Source organism: Mizuhopecten yessoensis, unplaced genomic scaffold (assembly GCF_002113885.1).
Source record: "Mizuhopecten yessoensis strain PY_sf001 unplaced genomic scaffold, ASM211388v2 scaffold523, whole genome shotgun sequence".
In the NCBI taxonomy this organism is placed as follows: domain Eukaryota; kingdom Metazoa; phylum Mollusca; class Bivalvia; order Pectinida; family Pectinidae; genus Mizuhopecten; species Mizuhopecten yessoensis.
The window spans coordinates 1,219,235-1,235,617 of record NW_018403589.1 but is presented as its reverse complement, the minus strand read 5'-3'; the positions used below and the strand labels follow the sequence as shown (position 1 = coordinate 1,235,617).

General features: G+C 37.1%; 2 protein-coding genes across 8 annotated transcripts in view; one reads left to right on the top strand and one right to left on the bottom strand.

Moving 5' to 3' along the window:
- The window catches only part of LOC110450403 (CAD protein-like), a 128,913-nt gene that overhangs the window by 16,874 nt on the left and 95,656 nt on the right, over positions 1 to 16,383 (top strand). For 4 of the 5 annotated variants that reach the window (XM_021497899.1, XM_021497910.1, XM_021497892.1 and 1 more), the window contains 4 exons: positions 31 to 89; positions 1,058 to 1,141; positions 1,792 to 1,933; positions 2,125 to 2,302. In XM_021497899.1, the coding sequence (XP_021353574.1) occupies positions 31 to 89; positions 1,058 to 1,141; positions 1,792 to 1,933; positions 2,125 to 2,302 (463 nt within the window). Of the gene's footprint in view, positions 1 to 30; positions 90 to 1,057; positions 1,142 to 1,791; positions 1,934 to 2,124; positions 2,303 to 2,755; positions 2,829 to 16,383 lie in introns of those variants that run through there. The other variant, XM_021497928.1, reaches the window with a different exon arrangement.
- LOC110450426 overlaps positions 2,756 to 16,383 on the bottom strand; it is a 56,435-nt gene continuing 42,807 nt past the window's right edge. For all 3 annotated transcript variants that reach the window (XM_021497960.1, XM_021497941.1, XM_021497950.1), the window contains 8 exons: positions 14,538 to 14,635; positions 13,824 to 13,880; positions 13,448 to 13,549; positions 12,377 to 12,553; positions 11,082 to 11,161; positions 8,259 to 8,319; positions 7,666 to 7,755; positions 2,756 to 4,964 (listed from right to left, as the gene is read on the bottom strand). In XM_021497960.1, coding sequence (XP_021353635.1) covers positions 4,881 to 4,964; positions 7,666 to 7,755; positions 8,259 to 8,319; positions 11,082 to 11,161; positions 12,377 to 12,553; positions 13,448 to 13,549; positions 13,824 to 13,880; positions 14,538 to 14,635 — 749 coding nt within the window. In that variant the 3' untranslated portion in view covers positions 2,756 to 4,880. The remainder of the gene's footprint in view (positions 4,965 to 7,665; positions 7,756 to 8,258; positions 8,320 to 11,081; positions 11,162 to 12,376; positions 12,554 to 13,447; positions 13,550 to 13,823; positions 13,881 to 14,537; positions 14,636 to 16,383) is intronic.

Below are 16,383 nucleotides of genomic sequence, written 5' to 3'. Positions count from 1 at the left end.
GTTGTCTGATATTGTTTGTTTCTTCCTCAGGGTTGGACACCAGGGAACTCACAAAGAAGATTCGTGAAAATGGGTCAATGTTAGGCAAGGTGGGTAAAATGCAGGCTGTTAAGTTAGCTTGACTTAACCTGAGCAGTATATAGTGTGTTTTATGTTAACCATGCTTCCTCTATAAAAGAAGGATTTTTTTTTGTATTAGTTCTTGTATTGGCCATAACGTTTATATATATCAGACATTTGAAAAAACTTTTTAAGCTTTTGGTATCAATTAGCAAAAGAATGTGTACATTATGATGATGTGAGTGCACCTCAAGGTCAAAGGTAAAACTTACATCTTCTGGTTCTCGTTCTAATGAGAACTTGTTTGCACCTTAAGTTTAAAACTGTTTAAGACATCATACCATTGCATTGTGTCCCCACTGGAGCAGAGATGTAGCAGAGGTGGTATTGTCAAAAATATCCTCAGGATGTAGAAAAACTTTTATTCTGCAGTATGACACATCTCTGACTCTTTAAATGATGTCATCGAAATACATTAGAAACTTACACACTATATATTGACATTAATACAAACAGAAGAGGAAATAACTCAAACAAAACTGTATGACTTGGAAAGTATTCTCAATACACACATTCTCAGGATAAATTACATTATCATGTCTTGTTTAAATATATAGTAATAACAATGCCATTACTTCCTTGCTATGCTTAGATGATAGTCAAAAACTTACTTAATAATCATTAATCAACATTATCACAATTTGTTTCAAGGAATTTCTTTAATTTCAACCTGATTACAATTTGCTTGTTTCAGTAAGTTTATGTATAATATTTTAATCTGTATTTGCTAGATACTATCCTGTAAGCGAAAAACACCTTCAGCTGGTTAGTACTGTAGCAAAAAAATATATTGCAAGCAATTGCAAAACCTTTACCTCAGAATGAGTTTTCATTAACTTGGTTAACTTGATTTTTTTTGATTCAAAATGTTAAAATGTCTTACTATATGGAATACTTTATATTAATTGTATATCTACATATGTATTTATTATGTCAGGTTGTTCGAGAGGGTACCAACCCAGACTCGCTGCCGTTTATGGATCCCAATGAACTCCACCTGGTTGGAGAGGTCTCATCAAAGGTAGGTAACTCCAATGACCCATCCTCGATATCCGGGTTTTACGCTCACTTTCGCTCTCTGCACCCCTGGAGTATGTCATGGCAAAATTGAAGGCATGCAGCTAGCTATTTGATTGGTGTCGGGTAACCTGACCAATCACTAGGTTGATACTTGTCCTTTGAAGATTACAGAGGAGCGACACCCGACTTCAAAGCCAGTACATTTTACTGTTACCCTACCTAGAGATTCTTTTCATGTACATCATAGGATCAAACTAGTCTTCTCCTCTCATCCACAAGGTGTTACACACTGAGCCTTCCATTTTGCTATGACATATTACAGGGGTGCAGAAAGCAAAAGTGAGCGTAACACCTGGATACCGAGGATGCCAATTACCAGGCTAGATGTCAAATTCAGGACCACCAAATTCTAGAAGCTCATTGTGAGCTATCTTTTCTCCAGTGTTTTCCTGGTCTCTTAGCTCCATCTTTGATAGATCAGACTTCAGCCATTTTCCAAAACTGATGCAATCAATATCTCGTTAATTTTACTATAAAATGTCTATTCCTTTATTTTTTCTGCAAGCATTATGGATTTATGATAAGTATCCTCTTCTGTATATATTGATAAGAGGAACAAGTATGAATGACCTTTAATTGACCTTTCTCCAGGCCCCAGTGGTGTATAACAGTTCTGGCGACGTTACAATCTACGCCATCGACTGTGGTATAAAAAACAACCAGATACGGTGTCTTTGTGAAAGGGGTGCAAAGGTCAAGGTTGTGCCATGGGATTATCCTATTGATAGCAAAGGTAAGTGTGTGTAGATGTCAAAAAAGCTAAAGATTTATATATTTTAGGTGAACCAAAAACCTTTTTTTTTAAATATATAAATATAAGTTGGAAAAACTTGTTTCATAAATGTTGTAAAATGAAGAAAGTTTATCTATGATTTCCTAATACATGTTATTGATTTAGTGCCGTCGTGGAAAACTGTATTTCAGAGTATGATGGACTCCTCATCAGTAACGGCCCTGGCAATCCCCAGATGTGTGCCAAGACCATATCAAACCTGCGACAGGTTCTGAGTGAGGATAAGAACAACTGTAAACCCGTGTTTGGGATCTGTCTGGGCCACCAACTCATGGCGCTAGCCATCGCGGCAAAAACCTTCAAAATGAAGTAAGTCTTTGTTTACCCCATGTTACCAGTTCTGGGCCACCAACTCATGTTGCTCGCCATCACGGCAAAAACTTTCAAAATGAAGAAAGTCTTTGTTTACCCCATGTTACCAGTTTGTTACCAGTTCAGGGCCACCAGCTCATGTCGCTAGCCATCACGGCAAAAACCTAAAAAATAAAGTAAGTCTTTGTTTACCCCATGTTACAAGTTCTGGGCCACCAGCTCATGTTGCTCGCCATCACGGCAAAAACTTTCAAAATGAAGTAAGTCTTTGTTTACCCCATTTTACCAGTTTGTTACCAGTTCTGGGCCACCAGCTCATGTCGCTAGCCATCGCCGCAAAAACCTAAAAAATAAAGTAAGTCTTTGTTTAGCCCATGTTACCAGTTCTGGGCCACCAGCTCATGATGCTAGCCATCACGGCAAAAACCTTCAAAATGAAGTAAGTCTTTGTTTACCCCATGTTACCAGTTCTGGGCCACCAGCTCATGTCGCTAGCCATCACGGCAAAAACCTTCAAAATGAAGTAAGTCTTTGTTTACTGGCCATGTAACCAGTTCTGGGCCACCAGCTCATGTTGCTAGCCATCGCCGCAAAAACCTTCAAAATGATGTAAGTCTTTGTTTACCGGCCATGTTACCAGTTCTGGGCCACCAGCTCATGTCGCTAGCCATCGCTGCAAAAACCTTCAAAATGATGTAAGTCTTTGTTTACCCCATGTTACCAGTTCTGGGCCACCAACTCATGTCGCTAGCCATCACAGGGATAACCTTCAAAATGAAACTCAAATTCAAAAATCTAGATTTCCTGTGAAATCAGCTATGATAATTGAGAACTGGGATAGGCTGGCATACAGCTTATTTCAACTTATATGCCTCTTAGAGCTGCAACTCAAAAAGCCTGTTAAAAAATATGACAGCTTCAATTAAACTGTTAGTCTCTACATTTGTGTTTGCAAGGCACACAAAATATGTGAATGCTAATAAAATTGACAGTTCATTTCAAAATCACACTGACAGCAATATATGAAAAATAAATAAAAATAGAAAAATGTGGGGAAAAAAATACAATAAATGAATACATAAAAATATATAAAATGTATACATAGTTAATTTGGAGAGTGTATTGCAAACATATATATTAAATATTAATTTTATTTGTAATTATTGTTATTATACATTATAGTATATAGTGCCTTATCTACTAGGGCTGCAACGGTAAGAAATACTGTCCATCAAATAACTGTGACTGCTTTCTGTAGCAAAGCCAAGTTTTGTGTATTGTTTGTAGAATTAACTACATGCATCAATTATCATTTGCTTTGATGACAATTTGACTGCATACATCAATATTTATTGAAGCTTGCTTGAAGATAACTTTATTCTTATGCAGTAGTTGTCAATTATAATCTTCAAATCCTAAATTGGTTTCCCATAGCCAGTTTCCCGATGGATATATTAAGTAGATATATCGTTGATGCTATGTGGGTGTATTTAGGTTCAGCACTTCCATAGGATGGCTGTCGTATATGTTAGGTTACAGAGTAAAACATAGGTATAATAATATTTGTACAAACTTCAACATAGTTTAAGTTAGTTAGATACATGTACATATACTGATCACAAGTGCTTTTGTTCTCTGTCAAACTACAGAAAAATATATACTGACATACATTGCATGGTCTCGTACATATACTGATCACAAGTGCTTTTGTTCTCTGTCAAACTACAGAAAAATAAATATTGACATACATTGCATGGTCTAGTACATATACGGATCACAAGTGCTTTTGTTGTCCGTCAAACTACAGAAAAATAAATACTGACATACATTGCATGGTCTAGTACATATACTGCTTTTGTTCTCTGTCAAACTACAGAAAAATATATACTGACGTACATAGCATGGTCTAGTACATATACTGATCACAAGTGCTTTTGTTGTCCGTCAAACTACAGAAAAATAAATATTGACATACATAGCATGGTCTAGTGCATATACTGATCACAAGTGCTTTTGTTGTGGCATGGTCTAGTACATATACTGATCACAAGTGCTTTTGTTGTCCGTCAAACTACAGAAAAATAAATACTGACATACATTGTATGGTCTAGTACATAAACTGATCACAAGTGCTTTTGTTGTCTGTCAAACTACAGAAAAATATATACTGACATACATTGCATGGTCTCGTACATATACTGATCACAAGTGCTTTTGTTGTCCGTCAAACTACAGAAAAATAAATAAATACTTATCTACGTTATTATCTACTGGAATCGCAAACTAAACCAGAATAGGGTTCTTGGTGCACTGTTCCATTCCTACTATACTCTTGTAACTATAGGCCACTCTTAAGACATGTTTCGTTACATAGATATGCAATTCATTCTAACGATCACTCATACAATAAAATAGATATATAAATACAGTTTAAAGATTTCATGTTATAGCTGCCTGATTAGGTGCTAACTACTAGTTCTCCTATGTACACTGTATACACACGCTCATGTCCCAGTCTGTGTTTGGTCTGTGATACAGTCCCATGTGTGCCTCCCTACTTCTGTACTTGCTTTGATTAGTCGTCAGTCACAACCAGTTGTATTGGATAAACTTCCTCAAGACTGCGTTTGATTTTCTCTCTGCCCTTTTTCATGTTGGCCTGAAAATTATAGATGGAAAATGAATGAAAGAGGGCAGATGAACAGTATCTTAATAGGATAAATATTGTTTATCACTAACCTAAGGGAAACAAATACTAATGTAGCGGAACTAGACTGGGTCAATCGTCAGCAGCCAGGTAGCTCAATTGGTAGAGCGTCTGTCTAGAGTTTGGAGGGTCCCAGGTTCGAACCCCGATCTGGCCATGCGTTTTTCCATCTCCTGTTACACTAACAATAGAAATATAGTATCTTGATATGTAACAGTTTTTGTGGCAAGATCTTTCTTACCAAGAACCTCACAGCTTAACATTAACAGATAAAATTTCAGTTGGAGAAAGAAAATGGGCTATTTGACCATTAATGAATTGCAATGCAGCATACATACTTATGTACATATGTCACCCTGGTAAAATACAAGCCACTTCCTACTGACTCGGCAAGGGAGAATTCTCTTAAACTCATCCTGTAGAGTGTTGGACCGGAGTTCCAAGGTTTTACTTGTAGGGGCCGAATTGAAAAAATAGTGACATCTGTTACATACATTCACCTGTGTACATCATTAACATGTGATCAGCACAGCATTCGTACTTTAATATACATTTGTACACCGTTGATGAGCGGCTATACAGCGTTCGTACTTGTGTATATTTACCTGTGTACACCGATGATGTGAGGCTATACAGCGTTCGTACTTGTGTATATTTACCTGGGTACACCGTTGATGAGCGGCTATACAGCGTTGGTACTTGTGTATATTTACCTGTGTACACCGGTGATGAGCGGCTATACAGCGTTCGTACTTATGTATATTTACCTGTGTACACCGTTGATGATCGGCTATACAGCGTTCGTACTTGTGTATATTTATACTTATGTACATATGTCACCCTGGTAAAATACAAGCCACTTCCTACTGACTCGGCAAGGGAGAATTCTCTTAAACTCATCCTGTAGAGTGTTGGACCGGAGTTCCAAGGTTTTACTTGTAGGGGCCGAATTGAAAAAATAGTGACATCTGTTACATACATTCAACTGTGTACATCATTAACATGTGATCAGCACAGCATTCGTACTTTAATATACATTTGTACACCGTTGTTGAGCGGCTATACAGCGTTCGTACTTGTTTATATTTACCTGTGTACACCGTTGATGAACGGCTATACAGGGTTCGGACTTGTGGATATTTACCTGTGTACACCGTTGATGAGCCGCTATACAGCGTTCGTACTTGTGTATATTTATACTTATGTACATATGTCACCCTGGTAAAATACAAGCCACTTCCTACTGACTCGGCAAGGGAGAATTCTCTTAAACTCATCCTGTAGAGTGTTGGACCGGAGTTCCAAGGGTTTACTTGTAGGGGCCGAATTGAAAAAATAGTGACATCTGTTACATACATTCACCTGTGTACATCATTAACATGTGATCAGCGCAGCATTCGTACTTTAATATACATTTGTACACCGTTGTTGAGCGGCTATACAGCGTTCGTACTTGTTTATATTTACCTGTGTACACCGTTGATGAGCCGCTATACAGCGTTCGTACTTGTGTATATTTTCCTGTGTACACCGTTGATGAGAGGCTATACAGCGTTAGTACTTGTGTATATTTACCTGTGTACACCGTGGATGAGCGGCTATACAGCGTTCGTACTTGTGGATATTTACCTGTGTACACCGTTGATGAGAGGCTATTCAGCTGTCGTACTTGTGTATATTTACCTGTGTACACATTTGATGAGCCGCTATACAGCGTTCGTACTTGTGTATATTTACCTGGGTACACCGTTGATGAGCGGCTATACAGCGTGCATATTCCAGGATGTACACTCCACAGTCGGTTGATGAGCGGCTATACAGCGTTCGTACTTATGTATATTTACCTGTGTACACCGTTTATGAGCGGCTATACAGCGTTCGTACTTGTGGATATTTACCTGTGTACACCGTTGATGAGCGACTATACAGCGTTCGTACTTGTATATATTTACCTGTGTACACCGTTGATGAGCCGCTATACAGCGTTCGTACTTGTGTATATTTAGCTGTGTACACCGTTGATGAGCGGCTATACAGCGGTCGTACTTGTGTATATTTACCTGTGTACACCGATGATGTGAGGCTATACAGCGTTCGTACTTGTGTATATTTACCTGGGTACACCGTTGATGAGCGGCTATACAGCGTGCATATTCCAGGATGTACACTCCACAGTCGGTTGATGAGCGGCTATACAGCGTTCGTACTTATGTATATTTACCTGTGTACACCGTTTATGAGCGGCTATACAGCGTTCGTACTTGTGTTTATTTACCTGTGTACACCGTTGATGAGCGACTATACAGCGTTCGTACTTGTTTATATTAACCTTTTTACACCGTTGATTAGCGGCTATACAGTGTTCGTACTTGTGTATATTTACCTGTGTACACATTTGATGAGCCGCTATACAGCGTTCGTACTTGTGTATATTTACCTGGGTACACCGTTGATGAGCGGCTATACAGCTTTCGTGCTTGTGTATATTTACCTGTGTACACCGTTGACGAGCGGCTATACAGCGTTCGTACTTGTGTTTATTTACCTGTGTACACCGTTGATGAGCGACTATACAGCGTTCGTACTTGTATATATTTACCTGTGTACACCGTTGATGAGCGGATATACAGAGTTCGTACTAGTGTATATTTACCTGTGTACACCGTTGATGAGCGGCTATACAGCGTGCATATTCCAGGATGTACACTCCACAGTCGTAGGTATTCTTTTGCGTGGGGAACTTCTGAGCAGTGAAATATAAGACTATCAAGGTCATTATCTTTAAGATACCATCAATATAAATATATAAACACAAGGCTCTCAGGTTCATCTGTATTTTGGAAGGTCATTTTGTGTATTTGGGTGATTATGAGTGCATTGTGAAATAAAACTCGTGTACATGTCAGGATATTGAAGGAAAAAAGAAAATATCACATACTTGTATAAGGTAAAATTAATCAGTAGGTCAGCAACTAGCAACGAGATTTAGCAAGAACACTGTAGTGATTTAGTTACACAAATTGATATGTAACTCAAATATGTTGAATACAAGAACGGGTGATGTAGAATTATTTGGGCCTCGTTATTTAAAGCCCAGTTTTCTACACATGTTTGTTACTTAATGAGTTATTAACCAAAAATTCTTATTATTCACTTATAAATTTACAAGAATAAGACTGAGCAGGCAACCCAAANCCCACCACCACCACCACCACCACCACCACCACCGCCGAGTAAGATTGTTACCTTGAAGTGTTCCAGGTGTTTGTCCCTTACTAGTGTAAGACCGGCCTGCTTCAGGTAGTCACTGTAAATACCACATAATCATAATACACCATCTATGTATTTCTTAGTTTGAAACCATACTCCAATATACTCCACATTTTGAGATCATTCTTAAAATCTGTGAGAATTATTGAAACAAAGCTTCATTTGACAGATGACAGGAGATGTCTTACAAGACTGGCAAAGGAATTTATAATCAATTTCATATACAGTCGAATCTGCTCAAGCGACATCTGTATTAAATGACCATCTGTTTTATGAGACCACTTTTCTTTCCTCCTGATTGTTTTTACTATGTAATTTAACTGTATCAAGCGACCATCTGACTAACGCGAGCAGCGACCACCCAATACTGGCCCAAACATTATGTTAAACGACCACATTTGATACATTTTAGCGATCTTGTTTGACGAAATATACTAAACGGTCGTGTGAAATAGTTGTGGAACTCCAAATTTGCGACCGTCATCACATTTTACGAACGGTTACTTTACGATATTTTCACCAAGTTTAGTGAACAAATTTGACAAAACCAATTTCCAAACTTATAATAAATTCATTGATGTGCAGAAACAAATAAAAAGTATTTTTTCAAACTGCGGATATTGTTGATTTAGCAGTGAAAATACGGACTGATATTTATCGCAGCTGAGCAAAACCATTTTGATTGCACGAGTGTCCTGCTAGGCAATGGAACCTTTAACCCTACAATTTCCTCCATCTGATTGGATGAAGTACACTGGCAGGTTTTCATTCTTGAAATCGGGTCTGTCTAGAGATGTTCACGACAGCACTCTCGTGCGAAATTAACATTAAATATAAGCTAAACTGCACACTAAACATGTTTTTGTTAGCACACATATGGTTTCCAATTCCTCATCAATATTAAAAACCTTTCATACCATCCCTGAACCTCTCAACACCAAAGTACTAACGACAATAATACAGGTCCATTTTCAGCAACATGCTGTCGGCTTTATTTAGGTCAATTTTTAGCGCAGCGTCCGTCATCCGTCAACTTTTCCCTTAAAAACGCTACAAGTCCTTAACGGCTCAGAGGATTTTGACCAAATTTGGTCTGGAGCATCATTGGCCAAAGGGTTCTCAGTTTTGTATAATCGGAGGGTATGGTCCCCCTGGGAGCAAAGGGGTGGGGCCAAATAGGGGGAAAAAAGTAAATCTTTAAAAGTCTTCTTCTAAACCAATTGAAGGATTTTGACCAAATTTGTTCTAGAGCATCTTTGGACATAGGAGCCTCAAGTTTGTATGAAGGGAGTAGAGCTGTACCCACGATTCGATACGTATCTCGATATTTGAACCACGATTCAATTATTTCGATTCGATACACCTTTATTTTAAAATATAAACAAAATGAGATAAATAAGCCGTCGATTCACAGAAACACGCAGTGTTTCCATACTTTTGATTTGAAGCTTGCTGGAGCATCACAAATTTTAATTTCCTTACGGCGGTCTGCCATTTTGTTATGAATGCTTTGTGAAAATTGCATCCTCGCAGCCGATTGGTTGAGGGTTTAGAGATCAGCCAATGAAATTGGACGTCTCACCGATGTTTCGGCAAAAGCGGCATACACTAATATTCAGATGGTGACGTATCGAAAATCCTGAAAAATATATCATGAATCAAATCGAACATAAATAATCGCGGCACAAGTGCATCGCGGTGAATCGTGACGCCTCTAGGGGCAGAGGGGCGGGGCCCAATAGGGGAAATAGAGGATTTGTTTTCTCCTACTATACAAGTGAAGGGATATAAACCAAATGCAGTCTTAAGCATGCTTAGGGACAAAAGAATCAATTTTGTATAAACTGAGGTGTGTGGGCCCCCTTCTTTGTGGCAGATTAGTGGGGCCCATTAGGAGAAATAGAGGAAAACATTGAAGATCCTTCTCCTTTGTACTGATGAAGGGATTTTAACTAAACTTGTTCTAGAGCATCTTTGGGCAAAGGGAATTTAATATCTATAAATGGAGGATGTGGCCCCACCCCCCAGGGGCACAAGAGCGTGGCCCAATAGGGGAATTATTTTCCCTTCTGTACAAATGAAGGGATTTGAACCCCCCCCCCCCCCCCCCCTCCTTGGGACATCAGATGGAAACTCATTTTCTTGGTGTCTTACCCACCAAAATAGAGTGACATGTAGTTCTTCTTGCAACTTTGTTTCTTGTACTCCTTTGAGAAACCTGTATGGTTTTAAATTGAAAATAAAATACCAGGTGCGATATTAAGGCCCCTGAACCTCTTGTTTTAACTGGATTCTCTTTCCAGTTTCCATTGTAAAATAAAGGAACAATACACGTGAACCCATCTGTTGGACCAATACAGAAACCGCTATCATTTCAACAATGATATCTTTCGTAACAAATTAGTTAAATCATGGTCATTACCGAAAACACAGTCGTGGAAGTTGAGAACTTCAACAAGTCTCCGTCGATCGTTTGTTCTGAGTGAAATGACAATTCTTCTCAAACACTCTTAGTTGTTTGTTTACTGTCATAATAATCACTCGACTATTGATAAGTTATTCACCTGATCTGTTGAACGATGTTGTTTTAAACTACCTGTACATGTACGTGCGCTTGGGGTGGTGGTCTGTTTACAGTTGTCTGTATAAGGAGTCGTTTGGTTATATAGTCGGTTACAGTGTGTACAAAATATGGTCAAACTTTATTAAACAAACACTTTTATTAAACGACCGGTTTTTAATTTCCCTTGGGTGGTCGCTTAATACAGATTCCACTGTATTACAAGATATCTAACTCACGATATGGTTTTCATGTTTGTTTCATTGACAAGACCAAGTGGATCCAGGTAGGATATGGTCCCTTTCTTCACATCAACAACCTGTACAAAACATAGGTTATATTTATTACAGACAAAATATTTAAAATAGTTTAAAGTGAAGCAATGAGTAATAATTGTTAAATTAACATACAAAGTATTGGTACAAATGAGGATTTGTATATATCTATATATTTTTTTCATATTTCATCAGAGATGATATTTTAAAAGCTTTTATTAGATTAAAAACTCAAGTATTTATCTTTAACTTCCTTCAGCTGATTTTTGTGTCGCCTGCAACGTGAGGGAACATATAGGTATTACTTTGTCGATGTCTTCGTCGTCGTTGTCGTCGTCCGTTGCGTCATCGGAAACAAAATTTCTGTGCGATAACTTGAGTTCCCTTTGGTTGCTCCTTACTAAAACTGCTTGCTTGGGATTGCTTTTCAGGTCTAAAGGTTAACGTCACTTACTATAAATAGAAAATCTGTTTCGGTGCGATAACTTGAGTTTCTATAGGTCGATCGTGCTCAGACTGCATCCAGTGCTCTCTTACCAATAGTGCTTGCTTGGAATTGCTTTTCAGGTCTGAAGGTCAAAGGTCAAGGTCACCATTACTATAAATAGAATATCTGTTGTGCAGGCGACAAATCCACTCCTGTGGAATTATTATACCCCCACAACGAAGTTAGGGGGGTATACTGGAATCACCCTGTCTGTTGTCCGCAGTAACTTGTCCGGAAAACTTCTCCTTAATTAACAGGTGGATTTCATTGAAACTTTGCATGAATGATCAGTATCTTATGAAGTTGTGCAGCGGCATTTTAATTTGGGATTTCGACCCTTTTGATGGAGTTATGGCCCTTTTTGCGAAATACTTGTCCGCGTTACTCCTCTTTAACTAACAGGTGGATTTCATTGGAACTTTTCATGAATGATCAGTATCTTATGTAGTTGTGCACCGGCATTTTAATTTGGGATTTCAACCCTTTTTGATGGAGTTATGCCCCTTTGTGCGAAATACTTGTTTATTTTTTTGTTATTTTTGTTTTTTGTTTTTAATAAAATAGTGATTACCATAACTCATTACTGGTAGGAGACTATATTGATTTGCATAAGTAAGCCTTTAGCTTACAGTCCTGGTTTATATAGGAGCGGGGGTATTAGTTAGCCTTTGGCTTACAGTTCTAGTTATTATGAACACTGCCTTACAAGTTGATACACAATTTTTGTGATAAAGTCATGCTTGTCATTACGACAGATAGACCAGATACTTACTACGAGGGACCAATGGGACTGTTGGTGTAAGGGTATAAACAGGAACTCCATATCTGTAGTGTTGATTTCTCGTGACACGTTACCGACTCCTGTTCGTTTAATTTCCTCCAGAAGGAATGTATCTAAACACCACACTGGATATTTGTCCTCCAAAGTCGCCATATAAGCATTCACTACCTGTGGAGTAAATTGGCAGAGTTATTCCTGCTACTTAAAAATAAATAAAAATAAACAACATTTTGTTGCCTTGAAAGTCAAAAGTCAAGGTCAGAAAGACATTTGTTATACAATAAAATGTTGTTTTGATTTATGTTTACCTGTAACTGTTTGAGTACATATTTCTAAACATTTTCTTCAGGTTAGTAAGTATGGATTATGAGAATTTCTTTTTACACAACCAATAACATTTTCTATGTGACGTTTCGATGACTAGTACGATATGTACACTGTCACCTTCCTCAGACAAATGACCAGTGAAGCGTATGTACACGGTCACCTTCATCAGACAAATGACCAGTGAAGTGTATGCACACACAGGTGTAAAATGTGTACGTGATGTCCATAAAATCGATGTCGATTTCGGCTACGCTGAAAACGTATGTACAATAGTTGTTATATATGTACCGAAATGACTCAATTCAGCTACGCTTTGAGTACAGCTGACATGATTTAACATCAACAGTCCCCAGAGTTTTAATAATGCCTGAAGTTCTCACTAACAGGAATGTTACATACAGAAAGCGATTATCTTAATTGGATTTAGACAAGCAACTAACCTTGGGCTCCTTACTCCAATATATGTATATTAAGTAAGTAATATCGGGATAGATAATAATAATAATAATTAATAAGGATATACAACATTTGATATAGCGCCCTATTTAGCTAACATAAGCCACTCTAAAGCGCTTTACAGTATCCATGCGTACGATGACTTCGGGGATCGAACCCCGGGCCGCCTGCGTGGAAGGGTAATCGACCAATCCGCCCATAAAAATCATTTACGGATTATGACATTATAAAAAGTGAAAGATAGATGAATTGTAAAACCTGTAGAAACACGCCTAATACCTGGTCATTTAACCAACTCCTCGCCTCCAGAGTCCTCATGTCATCTTGTCGGAGCAGCAGTTGGGGTCGTGTAGCTCTGTTGCTCCCGCGTCGTCCCGTGCGCTGTAATCAAGTTAGCAACAATTATGGAAGATTTTCAACAAAAAATAATTTCATCAATTTATTGTAAATTCCTGTGAATTCCATTTCTTACTTCAGTGTCAATACTTGTAAAGTCTGATATATTTAATTCAGTACAACTGTTACGGGTAAACAATGTTAAGGAATTTAATAAAATGGGTAAATCTATACATTTAGCATTCAAGAAAATGTTAAATAAATTTACAAGTTATTGTACTTCCGTGTCACATGCAAAGAGTGAAAGAACCAACAATACCTGGGAGGTTTTCTTGGATGTGTCTGTCCTTTTATAAAACATCATATAGCAGCCTGTCTACAAAGCAAAAATAACTTAACAGCTGATGTACCAAAAATGTGTTACAATTGTTTCTATGACCACCCCACCTCCTCCCCTCCCCTACCCCATCCCACCCCCTCAACCCCCAGTAAAAGGGGGCCTGGACATATACTGTAGAATCATTTATTTTCGTGGGGTTAAAATTTCGTGGTTTTCATATACTAGCCTGTTTGAAGGACATTATATTTCGATGATTTCTGATTTCCCCCTATATTATCATACCAAATTTATGTTTTCGTGGGGATTAAATTTCGTGGATTTTTGTTATCCACAAAATAAACGAAATTTAACGTCCCACGAAAATTTATGATTTTACAGTAGTGTTACAATTCAAAGTCATAACTCTTCCAACATCGTTTCTAACAGCTGTTCATTTAAGTTTATACAAAGGTCCAGTATAAGAATGCCTGACAAGTTAGTATATCAGGGTCTCCAGGTTGATGCCAAGCTCAGTATTGCTACTTATAGTTAACAGTGATGTTATTTTGTCAACAGATTCATTGTTAACAAGGGCAAGGGGACATTCATGTCTTCCAGCTAAATTTTAGGTTTCTCATAAATGTAATGATAGATTTCAAAATATTGATTTACAAAATTTTGTAAGAGCAGTTAAAAAAATGGGATTTAAACTACCTGGGCTTCTGATGATTGAAGAAAGTCCTGTCCTTTCTCTGTAACTGTTTCATCATCATAACTGATCATTCCTTTGGAAGTAACACTAGCTGCAGTGTCTAAAAATTAAACAGATTTTAAATAATTGTATTTAACATTTAAAGCATGCTGCACCTTCCTGATGAACTCTTTGACAAGCAATTTGTACTCAACAAGGATACTCATTGTTAGGTGATTGGAACTCGGCTGAAAATTCCATGTAAAGTATCTGTAAAAGAAACTCAACCAAAAACTCAATATTAATTAATTGGGACTTAACTCAAAACTCCATATTGATGAATTGGGACTTACTCAAAACTCAATATTAATTAATTGGGACTTAACTCAAAACTCCATATTGATGAATTGGGACTTACTCAAAACTCCATATTAATTGATTCGGACTTACTCAAACATCACTATTAATTAATTGGGACTTAACTCATAACTCCATATTGATGAATTGGGACTTAACTCAAAACTCAATATTAATTGATTGGGACTTACTCAAAAATCAATATTAATTGATTTGGACTTACACAAAACTCCATATTGATGAATTGGGACTTAACTCAAACCTCCATATTGATGAATTGGTACTTACTCAAAAATCAATATTAATTGATTTGGACTTACTCAAAAATCAATATTAATTGATTTGGACTTACACAAAACTCCATATTGATGACTTGGGACTTACTCAAAAATCAATATTAAGTGATTTGGACTTACTCAAAAATCAATATTAATTGATTTGGACTTACACAAAACTCCATATTGATGACTTGAGACTTACTCAAAACCCCATATTGATGAATTGGGACTTAACTCAAACCTCCATATTGATGAATTGGTACTTACTCAAAAATCAATATTGATGAATTGGGACTTAACTCAAAACTCCATATTAATTGATTCGGACTTACTCATACATCACTATTAATTAATTGGGACTTAACCCAAAACTCCATATTGATGAATTGAGACTTACTCAAAACTCCATATTGATCAATCGGGACTTACTCAAAACTCCATGATTTGGACTTACTCAAAACTCCATGTTGATGAATTGGGACTTACTCATAACTCCATATTGATGAATTGGGACTTAACCCAAAACTCCATATTGATGAATTGGTACTTACTCAAAAATCAATATTGATGAATTGGGACTTAACCCAAAACTCCATATTGATGACTTGGGACTTACTCAAAAATCCATGATTGGGACTTACTCAAAAATCCATATTAATTAATTGGGACTAAACTCAAAACTCCATATTGATGAATCGGTACTTACTCAAAACTCAATATTGATGAATTGGGACTTAACTCAAACCTCCATATTGATGAATTGGTACTTACTCAAAAATCAATATTGATGAATTGGGACTTACTCAAAAATCAATATTAATTGATTTGGACTTACTCAAAACTCCATATTGATGAATCGGGACTTACTCAAAACTCAATATTAATTAATTGGGACTTAACTCAAAACTCCATATTAATTAGTTGGGACTTAACTCAAAACTCCATATTAACTAATTGGGACATACTCAAAACTTCATATTAATTAATTGGGACTTAACTCAAAACTCCATATTAACTAATTGGGACTTACTCAAAACTCCATATTAATTGATTGGGACTTACTCAAAACTCCATATTAATTAATTGGGACTTAACTCAAAACTCCATATTGATTAATTGGGACATACTCAAAACTCCATATTAACTAATTGGGACTTACTCAAAACTCCATATTAATTAATTAGAACTCAATACAAAACTTCATGTTAATTGATTTCAGACTCATAAGAAAACT